We start from the raw sequence: 14,742 nt of genomic DNA, 5'->3' as shown, positions 1-14,742 counted from the left end.
CCCTACCAAAGCCTTGAAGACCATCACACCATTTGAGGCTTGGAACAGCCGTAAACCTTCTGTTGGTCACTTTCGTACCTTTGGGTGTCTTGCCTATGTCCATATTCCACAGGTACTTAGAAGAAAATTGGACAACAAGGCTGTTAAGTGCATTTTTATGGGATATAGCAATGAGAGCAAAGGTTACAGACTCTATGATCCCGTTACGAAGAAGGTTTTTGTCAGCAGGGATGTTTTTGATGAAAAATCAGAATTATCCTTGGCTGGTTTGGACACATATCAGGCTGCCCGTGATGTTTTTGAAGGGCTGCTGCCCATTACTTTTGGTGATTCAACTGGAGGTTCACAAAATGAACCTAATGTTCAGCCAGCTGCTCCTATGGAAAGTGCAGAAATTCAGCCATTGGCTGATCGGAATATTCAGCATCATGCTGAAACAGAAATTCAGCAAGAGCTTGCACACAGCCAGGATGCTAGACAGCTACCTAGATGGTATTTGCAGACTATGCAAGATAGTCCTTTGGATGCACCCATGGCTGGTCGTACTAGAAGGCAAACTCGTTTGCATGATTCAGCACATACCATGGATTTTATTATGGCAGCAAGTACTTTTGATAATGAAGAGCCTGAATGTTATGAGGATGCACAACACAGTGTGCATTGGATGGGCCTAGCAACCAAGAGGTTTGGAGGAGAGCCTTTGGGATGGTGTTTCATGGCTCAGCAGAGCTTATGATTGTGGCATGGAGAATAATTGCATGGGTGATGGGTCACAAATAGGGGCTGAGCCTGCGGATAAGAGGACATAGGGGAATCATGTTGTGCCGGATTTTCAAGATCAGTGTGGACTTAGCGGTATTGCCATATTGCTTGGTGTATTTTGACAGCCAAATGTAGCCAATGACCATGCCATAGACCAGTTGGGTATATCCACTGCAAAGACTCTCTCTACAATTTGGAGAGAGATTGTCCATACTCTCAGAGGGAGGCGGGAGAGGATACTAGGCGGGAGAATGAATGAAAAAGCGGGAAGAAGATGGAAAAGGAGCAAAAGACATGCAAGCGGCCTCTAAAGCTAAGCCAGGGCCAAAAGCATGATTTTAAATGAAAGGCACCTCAAAAACTCTAAAAACTCTTGTAAAAGAGTTCCACGCTCCCTCCTGTGCCACTTGTAAAAGAATAGACAGGTATAGGCTTAGGGCATGAAGCAAGAAGAGGGAATTAGAGAAAGGGACCTTGCCACAATGGCTGGTCATGTAAAAAGGGATGGGCGCCCATGGGGTTTTAGGGTTTGTGTATATAAAGTTCAAAAAGTCAATGGAAGCTCATTCTTTGGTGTGTGGCTAACAAGAGCTATTCTCTTCTTCTCCTCTTCTTGCTTGTGTGTGCTCTTGAGAGAGGGAGTGTGAGAGTGTGAGAGAGGGAGTGTGTGAGAGTGTGAGAGAGGGAGTGTGTGAGAGTGAGGGATCAAGAGGGTGAAGCTCTTCACCATCTTCTCTTCTCTTCTCTTCTCTTCTCTTCTCTTGCGTGCAGGGCTATGGTGGATGGAGCTTGGAGATGGAGGAGGCTTGAGGATGCTTGAGCTAGCATCTAGGATCATGGAGCTACCAGTGTGTTCAAGAGAGAAGGCAACTCATATTGGCATCAAGGTAAGCTCACTACACTCATAGGATCGACGACACATTGGCTATGTGAGAGGTAGCCATTAGAGCTCGCTTGGAACGCTTGAAACAATAAGCAATCCGTGGGTCTTGGCAGCTGAGCGAAAGCTCAGTATGCAATGACCCATATAACTTTGTAGAGAAATTCAAGCATGTGTTTGAGGTGCATAAACTTATAGTTGATGATAAGAAGGTTTATGCCTTTGGCCTTTTCTTAGGTGGTTTGGAAAGAAGTTGGTTTATGAGATTGGACAAGAAACAATCTACTGTTGCCACATCGTCATGTGAAGCTGAATACAAGGCAGCTTTCACTACCACAATTGAATGCGTATGGCTTAGACGCTTGCTGGCTGATTTGGATGTATCTGTTACTGAGCCTACTCCATTGTTCACTGACAGTCAGAGTGCCATTCCAGTGGCACGGAACCCAATGTTTCATGCTCGCACGAAACACATTGAGATTCACTATCACTTTCTCAGAGAGAGGCTACATGCAGGTGATATCAGCCTTGTCTATTGTCCTACCACCAGTAATGTGGCAGACATCTTCACCAAAGCTCTTCCTCGTGACAAATTTGAAGCATTTCGCGATGCTTTAAATTTGATATCCTTTGGTGGCAGATGATCCTTGTACTCTTGATCACTCTTCACTCCAGGGGGGTTTGTTGGGTATTTGACTCACACCTTACTTACGCCTACGCTCATATGGGAGTGTCGGTGATCAGTAGGACACTGGGGCACTTTTTACTCTCGGTAGGAGAGGTGTTTTCCCCCAGACTTATGGTCTTATTGTCGTATGTACTTATGTGCTTATGTTACACACATTTGGGCACTTAGTGTGTGTCAGGTGTGAACACCCCCCTACAACCCTAAGGTTTAAGGGTTGTACTTTGTACTTTCTGATTACACTCATTCAGTCTATTCTCTTGGGTGTCGTGCTTCAACTCTGTCTCTCACACTCTCACACTGTCTACTGAATCTCTGCTGCACCTTGATCCTCTGTTCTCACATGTTCATGATGAGCATGGCCTTCTTTGTACAATAATATGACCTATTACAATTGCTTCATATAAAAAAGTGGGTATGTGTGTACGGGTAAAAATGTGATTCTAATAGCATTGGGTACATACATACACAAGCATTTACAATTATACTTGCTATTATACCCTTACGTTGTACTTGAACTTAACATCTATTATGCATTTATATTATACTTTATTTTTACCTAGCATTACAAAGGACAAGGGTTAAAAGAAGAAATAGGACACTTGGTAAGACAACAATATCAGACCTTTAATGAGATCACCCATCAAGGTATGCACAGGCCTTTGATCTCCAATGCCTTTAAGCAACTCCTTACATAATGCAGATTTTCCACAACCAGGTATTCCTGTAGTTCATATTACAAGCATGATAAGTAACCTGCTTCATAAGGACACTGAGAGAAGGAAAATCTGCTTTTCTTGCCTTCAAACAGAAACTACTCTTGGTTCAAATTGCTCACTCTTACTGTTCACTTGCATTTACCTGGAAAAAAGACTAGTATGCCTTTAGTTTCTAAGTTCTGAGATGAGGGCTGAGCATTCTCAGTCCCTTGCTCCTTGTGAGACTCCACATAGTCTTCAGGCTGGCCTGCAGCTACATGAAATGAATCTTCCATTTTGATTCCACTGCCAGTGAATCCTACCAGTCTACTGTTAGCCAGACTGCGTTTGGCATATTGCTCAAGGAAAGGCTCAGCCTCTGACAGATACATGTGATCGAAAATCCTCCTTTCCGCACTCTTCCTTGTGATGTAACCTGCCCTGCAAGTCTTGAGAAGTAAATACTTCCAAAACTAAAACAAATCCCTTTTTAAGGAAAGCCCTGTAAGTTTGACTGCCTTACCACTCTGTCAATAGCTGGTCCAGATGCCGCTGCTTTTCTGGTGATGTATTCCAAATCTCCATTTGTCTAGCAGAAAAAACAGCTCACTAAGTAACAAAAAGTGTGAGCCAAAAAAAAGAGAAAAAAAGAGAAAAAAGAAAACAACGCAAAACTATACAGACAAAATCAGGACTCAGCACCGCCATAAACATCAGGTGACCATGATATATAAAACGTATACTTTGATATGCCCACACACTCACACTTAAGTTTACAGCATTGGCGTCGGGATTTTTTAAATCTAGCTTTCGACTTTAGTTCAAGATGCTAGGTTGCAGCAAACGTTTTCCAGATTTAGGAAATGATTCGGCAATTTCCAACATTGCCCCCTCCTTTTGGGACAGGGCGTGATTTTCCAGCTTTAGGAAATGATTCTGCAATTTTCAACATTGCCCCTCTCTTTGGGATGCCTTAGACGTCATTCTTAGCGTATGGTTATCAGTATATGGTGTTTTCTGTGCTCACAAAGTGCAATTTCAGTTTATTGTAACAGATACGTCTTAAAGTACATTTCACACCTATGATTCATTGACAAGAGAGCTAACTAATCCTAAGATACAATAACAAGAAGGCAAGGTAATGGCTCTGAAGTCTGCTTTTATATTGCTTTACATGTATGTTCCAATGTAAGCAAAGTCAAATCAGATAAAGGGGAACACAGCCATCACAATCGGATTATGTCAACTGAATAACAAATGCAAATATGTTGAACAAACGCAGTTCAGGAGAAGGGTGGATGATCCCTTCTAATCAAGACCTTACCCTTTACATAACCCACATTTTCACAACCTTCCATTAAAGTCATTGACCATGGTCCAAAGGCAAGCTGGTAAAACTAACCAAAAGACTTCCCAACAGAAAGCACACACCAACAGTGATTAATTTTTAGAGCCAGATGTCAGTGTCCTTTATGACACTTCAATGAAGTCAGGCAGTAAAAGCCCTAGTAACAGAAGCAGAAACCCTGCGCCCTATCTGTAGATGAGTAAAAGGAGCAGGTCTTTATCAGACAATCACATTTATGAACCTCAACAATACTAAAATATGTGTCCAGGACAGCCTCACAGCCATGGATGATAAAGGCGATTGCTATTCTTGAGCAGAGCCTGGAAAGGAGTATAGAACAGTGATTTGTCTCATGCTGCCTTTGGAACCACCACACTTTTTCTCTCAAGTTGCCTTAGAAGGGTTCATATAGTTCGTCAGACGTTTCACACACACAGGATTCCTATCAATTCACTTACGCAAACCTTAAGTCACAGATATCCAATATCCTTATCAGCCACAAAAGCTTGGAAACATTCACCAGTAAACACTATGATTCGAAGTTCCGTAGTAAAGTCTTGGTAGCCCAAACCCTCACTCTTTCATACCTTCTCTGTACCTAGAATAGTAGGAATTCTCTGCAAACCATCTGTTACAATCGAGTGATATATAAAGTGACACCTTTCCAATCCTCTTCTTTCCTCCTCCTGTGAGGACTATGGATACCTCCTAAAAATTTGGCAGCCACAGGGATATCTAAGCACAGTAGATGTGCCACAGAGGGCAGTGAACCAAGCAGGATTTTTCGCTCTACTATACGTGATATTTCCTCATAGAGGGCTCTCATTGAGAAACGCAGGTAAAGGGAGAAATGTATTGCTTTCTTCTTTGTTTTATAATGTATGTTTTTCTTCTACCTTTATGTTTAATGGATTTCAAAAACCATCCCACTTATCCCCAAAATGCTACTTACTGATAACACTGCAGGAGCTCAGTTTCCATTTCTAAGTGATTTGAGCAATCAAGAAACACTCTAAATGAGTGAAATGTTTACGAAGCCAAAACATGATGTTCAAAATGAGATTTTAGGATCTCATCAGAAATGCAATACCTTCATCAAAAAAACATAATCAATTAAGTTGTTGCAATTCTTCATGCCTATCTTTCAAATGCCCAGATGTGTGAAGGCCAAGGCAGCTTTATACCAATTCTACATCTACTCCAACATGATGCAATAGGACTTCAATTGAGAATAAAAGGTGATTACAAACCTCAAATAATATTTTCGATATGCTGGAAATCCACTCTGAAAGAGTGTGGACAAACCATTGCGTATTAAAAAGGTTCGTATCTGAAAAATGGAAGGTGCTCAATGGGTCAACTTGAAAGTCTACAAACCTCACTATTTATTGTTAATCAAGACAAGAGAAAACTAACCAAAATGATTGTGGAAAACAATATATTTATTCATTTTAGCAGCCCACACCCTCCATCCCTCCCTCTTTCTTTTGAAAAGAGTATTTGTATTAATTACAGCAAAAGTACCAAAGTGATACCCCTTTTTTTTTGTAATAGGTAATCGTATTAATTACAAAAAAAGTACAAGATTACAGGATTACACAATGCAGGATGGCTCTAGGCTACCGTGAATAAAGTCGTTTTACAAAAGATCAAATAACTAAAAGAGTACGAAAGTCACGACAAAGTTGCAGCAAAGATTGCCGTATGCTCTCTCTCTCTCTCTCTCTCTCTCTCTCTCTCTCTCTCTAAGGAGGGCTTTGGACCACTAAAACGGGTGATGGACTATGAGGACCAAAGATGTTTGGGCCTTTTCTTATTGGAGCTCCACTGACGCACAGCAATATTGTTACAGGATAGGAGGCGGCCCCAGCCTCATCCACCCCTCTAGAGAGCAGCTATAGACTTTTTCAGTGTAGCTAAAACCCTAACCGCTGCCACCCCAACACTACATCTCCTACTGATAGGCGTCATCGAGGGACATCATCAAGTGGCATCATAGTTGATAGAGCTAACGCATTACATAGAGCACGACGCCCTAGAGTACCCACTCAGCAACATGGGCATGTGTCACATTCGCATCACAATTTCTCGTTACAGATGTGAATTGGTGTGCTGACTCAGTCTTCAGAGGTAGCTTACAAAGTCTTGGTGGATTCCATCTACTGAGGGGGAGATACTCTACACTCTTTTAATCTTTTTAAACTTAGTTTTTTTCCAGCTTTTTCAGTTTTCCATACTTCTCATTCCAATCTACCATGTAGACCTACACATAAATTTATTTCTTCTTCTCTGATGAGAGATGATGATACCAATTGTATTGGTTATGGTCTCATAGGTCATTCTGGCCTTTTAGAGATGTTAATAGATCTCTCTCTCTCTCTCTCTCTCTCTCTCTCTCTCTCTCTCTCTCTCATATGAGGAACCTGGCATGACAAATCTGACATGACGTACCTAGCGTGAGGGACTTGGCGTGATGGAATGGAGTCCTGAGCAGGTCTCTCTCACACAGCCACATTTTGTGTTACAAACACATTGACACGTTATGCTACAGTGACAGTTTAGTGACAGCTTACTGACTGACTAACAGTGAATTTGTTCCCAGCACAACAGTGAGTCTATTTCCAGCAGGGGGTTGCTAATCAGTCAAACAGGCAGGAGGCCTGCTTGCCTAGCATTGAGTGGATGTCTTAGATTGCTAGATGGCAAAGACTACTGAAAGAGAAACCAGTGGACATGAGACCAAACATGACACACAACCAATTGGGCTGACCACAGAAGCACTGCATCAGAGAGATGGTACAAGACTCAACTAAAGACAAAAAGTTTTACTATAGACAAAAGAGGAGAGCTTGTGAAAATGTCACTCCCACAATTACCAAACGATGGACAAAGATGCAAAGGCGAATTGCAACAAACAGTTTGGATGACGTGAAAGCCCTCATAAGAGATAAGGTTGCAGCAATATGTATGCCAATGATTCACAAGGTGACAAGCGACATGAATGCAATGCAAGAAACATGGGGAAAGGAATTAAATGCTAAAATGGATGCAAACCTGAAAGCATGTATGAAGGTGTGGACAGCATGCAACAAAAAGTCATGAACGATATGGATACAAAGCAAAAAGACATATATGACAAATTGCATGAGACATTCAAAAGGGAACTAAGTGCTGCTATAGATGCAAACAGGAAATCATAAATTAATGGATGGGATGATGCAAAATACAAAGAAATCAAGGCTGACCTGCAGGTTGATATGACAGATAACTTGAATAAAGTAAGGGATGGCTAGAAAGTAGATATGGATACATTGAAATCTGATACAAATGCATGCATAGCAACCAGGGGTATGGAGATTGCTAAGCTGAGAAGGCAATTAGAGGCATGTAAGAAAGAATTAGTGACCCACAAGTCAATGATGGATGCACAAACACCAATGCCAGTTGCACCGGAATTAAAGAAAGAGGTGGAAAGTTTAAAAAAGAACATGCACACATGGTTGAATGTGGTAGAGGAAGCTCAAAAGAAAGTAGAAAATGTTGAGTATACAATGAAAGAAAATGCACAATGGATTGAGGTAGTCAAAAGAAACTATGGGATTCCTCAGAAAAAAGTAGAAATGATGAACGCAGCACTAGAAGAAGAAGCAAAAAGGAAACTCCGTGCATTACATCTTCGTATGGTGTGGTGGGTTGAAAAAGGGAAACTCCCCTAGAGGATGCTAAAACACTTTGCGCTAAGATGGGTGCAGATGAGACACACGTTATGGATGCCAGGAGGGTGGGTGCCCAAAATGATCAAAGAAGTCACACCCTCATGCTGAAATTGGAGGACATGGATAATAAGAGGGCCTTCCTCTAAAAAAGAAAGGCTTTGAAAGGCAAAAAGGTTTCTCTTGATGAGGATCTTACATCCGCAGAGTTAGAGCATATAAGGAACAGCATGCCAACAGTGTTGCGAGGCACATAAAGAAGGCAAGTATGCTATGTATAGAGATGGTAGAGAAATCATAGCTGAATAAAGGTCAGAATGACCGTATGCGGCCTATAAGACGTCAAGGATGTCCCCTTGGAATTGTAATGGTTCAATGAGACCTGATGCAGGGTATTTTGACGATACTTTCTATGGAATAGACATAGCTATGTATACAGAGACACATCAATGTACAAGTTCTAGATTACCAGATGTTGTGGGATACAAATGGGAGTGTGTTTACAAGCCCTAGCCCGGTAGGCCAGGGGGGACTAGAAGGTCGGGTGGGGTGGCTATTCTTTATCATGAGAGCCTCCAAGACATGATTCATGTGGTGTCACGAGATGTGCGAGCTAGATATATGTGGGTAAGGCTAAGGATAGGGGGCCCGAGGAATCTATATGTTGCAGTATGTTACAACATTTGCCCTTGGGGAGGGATCACCATTTAAAGTACTACATGAGAACATTATGAGATATGCAAGAATCGAGGACATACTACTATTGGGAGACTTATAGGCTCAAACAGGGAGGGAGCAATTAGCCTTTTATGATGCTGAACATGAGATGTTTAAGGAGTTGGCATTGGACGAACTAGGGCTTGACATGACATCTCAAGATAAGGAGATGATAGCATATGGATCCCATTTGCTAGCATTAGGAAGTGCACATGGATTAGCTATATTTAATGGCTTATCGAGATGGCCAGGAGTGGATGCTTTCACTTGTTGGAGCAACAAAAAGAGAGCCAACGTTGTGGACTATGTAATGGGCTCACCAGCATCAATTCCAAACATTAAGCATTTTGGGATATTTGACAAGTTGATCCGGCTAGCAACCACCCATGCAATCCTAAAATTCACCCTAGCATGTGGTCAAATACAAGAGACACACACAAGTACACCCATTCCCGCACTATGAATTTCTAGAGCAAACTTCATATATCTATAGTTGTAACGTGTCCACTAGCATCATCCAGGACACGTCTTAGCAGTCCATCGGGAAGGATGTCTAGAAAGCTCCGCGCGGAACTCCTATGGAATGTTACGGGATTTGCGATCTAGGGCTTCCCACGTCTGCCACGTAGCGGAAGTATTCTGGCCGTTCCCACTTAGGATTGACCGGAATTAGGGTTCTCTTGATTGGTCATTACCTAACAGCAACTAGCGTCGGACCCAAGTGAACTACTTTACGCAGAAACGCTAGGTCCGACGCGGATTCACGCTGCACTTGGTTCAAGGAGAATGGGAAACGAGAGGGATGCAAAGCTCAACCTCTTTGCCCTAAGGCATAGTCCCATTCCATTTCCCTAAAACAACGTAAATCGGTTAAGACATAACTCTAGGTCAACGCTTTTGTTGTTCTGTCCTTTGACCATCATCCCGTTGTTCTTCAAGCTTTGAGAAAAGTTCCCGGCTGACCGGGACCACCCAACCGTAGGACGGACCCATGGCCCATCCTCCGCACTTTCCTCGATTTGTTTTAGTTATGTAATTATCTAACACATTAATTTGACATGTAATAATCAGCTTCTTTAAATAAACCGTTAAGCACTGGTTCCTTCACGTAATCTTATCACGTGACATAGAAAAACAATATCAAACAAGTTTTTTATTAACATATCATCATATTTATCTTTGAAATACAAGGAGTTATGCCCGTAGGCTTGTCCATAATCCACCCGAAGGCTATCCAGTAATCCACAAGGATCATTAATCCAAGCTTCTGCCCATAGACTAGTATGCGGGCCTCGAGATCCAATCCCGAGTCACGTTAGCCTCTTGTGCAGGACCCAGAAGGCGAGGGATTTATGGCCAGAGCCCCCCCCGGCACCCAAGCGTCCTCCTGCTCCAAGTAGAGCTCAACGGAGAGACCTCTCACGGTGGGTTCGGTCCACGTTCCCAGCACGGTCAACAACCCCCTTGGTTAGGGTCAGGCAGGCAGTCGGGGGTAACTGAAGCTGCCTCTCCCTTCAGGCTTTCAACCTAAAGTATAGATATTCATTTAATTTGTAATTCATAAATCAAACAGTGCTATAAATTCTCTAGCAAGCACAAACACTTTCATTAACCGATCTTGTTGTTGGCAAACTGCTAAGGAATGATTCTTTCCTTTCGAATGCATCAGCACTCGTTCCAGGGTGTCTTGCAACTTAGCAAGATCCCTTATATTCTGGGTTAGGGCGTACCCTATTAACCCAACTTGGTCAACCCTAAAGTTCATTGGATACTTTAGTTTCCAGTTTTTAACTTTCCTTATTTAGAAGGATGTCAAAGAATACATCCTTTTGCAAGATAACTTGCGTAAGGATCTGCCATCCTTGTTGAGGGTATTTAACCTTTCTTCTTGTGAATCAATCACAAGACTATATGACTTCGTACTTGTTGCGCAAGTCCTGCATCGTAATATACGATGAAACAATCCGTTTTAGTTTCTTTAAGCTGACGTTTGTCGGACCTAGGGTCTCTTTTTAAGAACCTCAGGGACAAACCCTAGTTCTTTTACATTTACGAATTTATTGACCCTACAATCAGGGAAGGTAGTCAAGTGTTTAAGGTATAAATGTTTCTTGGTCTTTAAATCATTCCCAAGGCATATTTCGCAGCATAGGTATTTCTAAGTTTATATTAATTCGGTTATCTTTTAGAAGGTAATATTGAGATCACCTCGACACGATTTGTTATCCTTCTGACAATTGACTTTTCAGTCCTAAACTTTAATGCTTTGAGGTTAGGTAAATTCAATTAATCTTCATTTTAGCTTGCAAACGAAACTCATGCCAAATAACAATCTTTTCCTTGCTAAGATATGCAGTTAGCAATGATAACTTCCTAGAATTCAAGCAACGTAAGAAACCTTTCATGAATTTCATCTTCTATGATGATTCATTGCAAAAAGGAATAGGGGTTAATGGTGCAAGATGCAGTTTTAATACCTTCAAGATTTAACCGAAATATACTACTATAGTAGGTAGATAATCTTGCTCGTAATTCGTTTCAATGCATGATGCTATTCGAAGGAACTATGTTTTATACATTATCATTTTTGCATGTTCAATTAAACTAAACTCCTTCATCGTAAATAACTCGGAAAAAAAAATTATTTTATCCCTAACAATTCATCTTTGCATGATTGACTTAAAACCGATATAAAACCAAGAAGGAAAAACCTAGTTTTGGGGTGAGATATCCACATGGATATCGGGAGATGACCCTCCCGCAGCTACTCCTTGGACTTTCTTAGGCGGCATCGCAGTTGTAGTCCTTCAGATGTGAAGACAGCTTTTACTCTCCTTCTCGGATTTCCACCGTCTCTCTTTCGAGACAAGGAGCCGTTCAAAAGATTGACCACGAGAGGGGATAATAAGACTTTTAAAGTCTTAGCTTCTTCGGAGAGGGAAAGGTTTATAAAGCCTAAAAAGACCCTATAGGGTATATCCACGGCAAAAAAGGTTGTGCGTGAGTGTGGCTTCGCAACATACGAACCTTGAGAGATTTTTGGGCACGGGAGTGAAAGGACTTGGAGGTTTTCAAACCTAGGGGGAAAATTTTGAAGGGTAACACAAGGGATTATAGCACGGGGAAAAAGGTGTAAAGGAAAAAGGGTACACGGGGGTTAGAAAGGGCTTAGGGAAGTGTGTTAAAAGGAATATGGGGGGTGAAATACGAGCTCAAAAGAAGGGACTTATAACTTTAAGTACGGGGAAGGGATTTGTGGATTATGAGGCCAAGGGGTGTGGGGGGGTTTAACGGCCCCTCGGGAAGGGGTTAAGGCCTTAAGACCGGGGCGGGGTGAAAGGATTTCTAAGGGGTAGAACGGGGAGGGGGGAAAAGGGTAAGGAAAGGGCATGCTGGCTCCTCTATCCCCCCTCTACCCTTCCAGCTCGATGTGCCGCCGCGCGAGAAGGCGAAATTTTTAAAATATATATTTGATATATTATAATAGTGATGCAATACAAGATGGCTATCAAGCCAGCTAGACCAACATGAACCACTAGAGAATGTGACTAAATCTCTAGTGAAGGTTTTACATACAGTAGCTACAAAGGCATTTCCATGTAACATGGGCTCTACTACACCACGCAAATGCACTGCCCCTCAAAATGCTCCGTATGATGATAACTGCAAACAAACTAGGACTCGCCTACAAAGGAATATTATACTGGGACATGCACACACAAGCATGGACGGAATGTCTTCCATCGTCTTGTGTGGAAAGAGAAGGGGGATTATCTAGCCAAACTAGAGCCTGAGATGTATCAGCTCTTTTTGAGCAGGGACAACAAAAAGGCATGGAGGAAATTTCATGGTAGACAATCCCCTATTGAGTTAACATCACCTACGGTATGGCATGAACATGCTAGTGCACTATATGATGTTCCATCAGAAGAGCAAATTTCCTAACCATCAAACTTTGGGCCAACACAATGTGGATTCTTTACGTAAAAAATGGTGAGGTATGCCATTTGGAGGTTAAAGAATGGAAAAGCACATAATCAAGATGGCCTTGTGGCAAAACATTTTGCACATGCATGTATGCATTGACCCCTATCTTGTCAAAATATCTTCAATAGAGTTGTATGTGAGGGGTTTCCAACAAGTTGGTGTGACCATACAATAGTGCCCATTTTTAAGAGCGGAGATCCATTGGTCACTAACAACTACCGCACTATTATGATTGGCCATATGCTAGCGAAGATATATGCCTCTGTTGTGGAACGTGAGTTGAATTGGTGAGCTGAAACAAAGGGGATATTCTCTGCAGGACAAGCTGGCTTCTGCCAAGGATACAATACATTAGACCATATATTCACACTACAGACCTTGATTGAGGAGGGACGATCACGAAGACAAAAAATCTATTGTTGTTTCATGGATTTCTATACAGCTTTTGATACGGTACCACGTGCAAGACTCATGCAGAGGTTGCGAATCATTGGGGTCCCAGAGGATATGCAGTAGTGTATTTATACATTGTAGGAGATAGTGAGAGGTAGAGTACGAGTGCCTGGGGGCATAACAGACTCATCTAGCACGATTGGTGAAAAGCAAGGCTATCCCCTCTCTCCTTTGCTGTTTGGATTGTACATTGACGAGATTTCAAATTACACACAAACATGGAGTGGTATGAAAGCCAGCTTGGCTGGGGTATTGATACCAATTTTGTAATATGCAGACCATATTATACTCATCTCCAATTCACCCGAGGGGCTATAGCGACATCTAGATGTATTGCATGTGTTTTGTGAAGAGAAAAGCCTCAAGGTTAATCTTGGAAAGACTGAAATTATGGTCTTTAACACCTCCGCAGCTTGGGTGACATGCTCAGGACATCACTTTATGTATGATGGTCAATCTCTGGAAATGGTTAGACAATATGTATACCTTGGGGTTACTTTCAAAGGGCCACAGTTTTCATGAAAACAGACTTCTGAGGCTAGGCTTGCACGGGCATATGTAGCTTTCGGCACTCTAGAGCGACAATGTGCACACATACAATTCCAAGGGCTCAGTACCAAATTGTGGCTCTTTAAAACTTGAGTTATGCCCACACCACTCTATGGAGCAACCATTTGGGGCCCAAGCCTTTATCATACTAGATGGGCACCTCTCATGGACTGTAACGGACTTGAAGCACAACATTATGATGGCTCGAAACATATGGAGAGACCACTGGTCATGACGATGGCACGTATGATAAGGACAAAAGCCACAATACCACAAGAGATCATCCGAGCAAAATTGGGTGCAGCACCCATGGTAGTTGAGGCACTATTCCAAGCAATCACCTTCCTCCAAAGGATATGGCAGCTCCCTAAAGACCAATACCCTAGGCTAGCTCTAAAGTCTTCAAGACAGCTTGCAGCTGAGGGAGATAGACAGTGTTGGTACACACATATGAACACGTGGCTGAAACTGCATGGCATGAATATAGAAAGATTGCCGCAGTTCGATTACAGCCTTGATTGTCCCACTTTGAGACTCAACCATTCAGAGTTGAATAGAGTGATCAAAGTAGACATCACTAAAGTGGAGACAAGCAAGCCTTGGTCCAAGCCACCTTTCCCAATAGGCATGAAGTTGGCACAATACCACTATCACTTCTTGCATCTTTCCCATGATGATTTCATAGTCAAGCCGAGATATATGGATGCTCAACTCTCTCATGGGCTTCAAGTTGCTATTGGATAGATCCACACCTCATCACATCAACTGATAATTGAGACATGTCGATGAATTCATATTGCAGCAAATGAGAGGATATGCCAACTTTGTGGAAGGGAGCCACAGACGAAGAAACACTAAATTGTTTTGTATGTAGGAACCAATTAGACACGGAGATCAAGGTAGACAGTCGTTCAGCGTAGTGAGAGATAGAGAGAGTGTGTGAGAGCAGA

General features: G+C 42.2%; 1 protein-coding gene across 2 annotated transcripts in view; it reads right to left on the bottom strand.

The window, feature by feature from the left end:
• The window catches only part of LOC148030213 (tRNA ligase 1-like), a 222,489-nt gene that overhangs the window by 59,964 nt on the left and 147,783 nt on the right, over window positions 1–14,742 (bottom strand). For both annotated transcript variants that reach the window (XM_087686482.1, XM_087686483.1), the window contains 4 exons: window positions 5,624–5,703; window positions 3,549–3,614; window positions 3,189–3,466; window positions 2,953–3,051 (listed from right to left, as the gene is read on the bottom strand). In XM_087686482.1, the coding sequence (XP_087542608.1) occupies window positions 2,953–3,051; window positions 3,189–3,466; window positions 3,549–3,614; window positions 5,624–5,703 (523 nt within the window). The remainder of the gene's footprint in view (window positions 1–2,952; window positions 3,052–3,188; window positions 3,467–3,548; window positions 3,615–5,623; window positions 5,704–14,742) is intronic.

Source organism: Lygodium microphyllum, chromosome 10 (assembly GCF_053477565.2).
Source record: "Lygodium microphyllum isolate KBCC chromosome 10, Lygodium_microphyllum_v1.1.10, whole genome shotgun sequence".
Lineage (NCBI taxonomy): Eukaryota > Viridiplantae > Streptophyta > Polypodiopsida > Schizaeales > Lygodiaceae > Lygodium > Lygodium microphyllum.
Note: the sequence above shows the minus strand (reverse complement) of the source record. Positions and strands in the feature narration are given on the sequence as shown.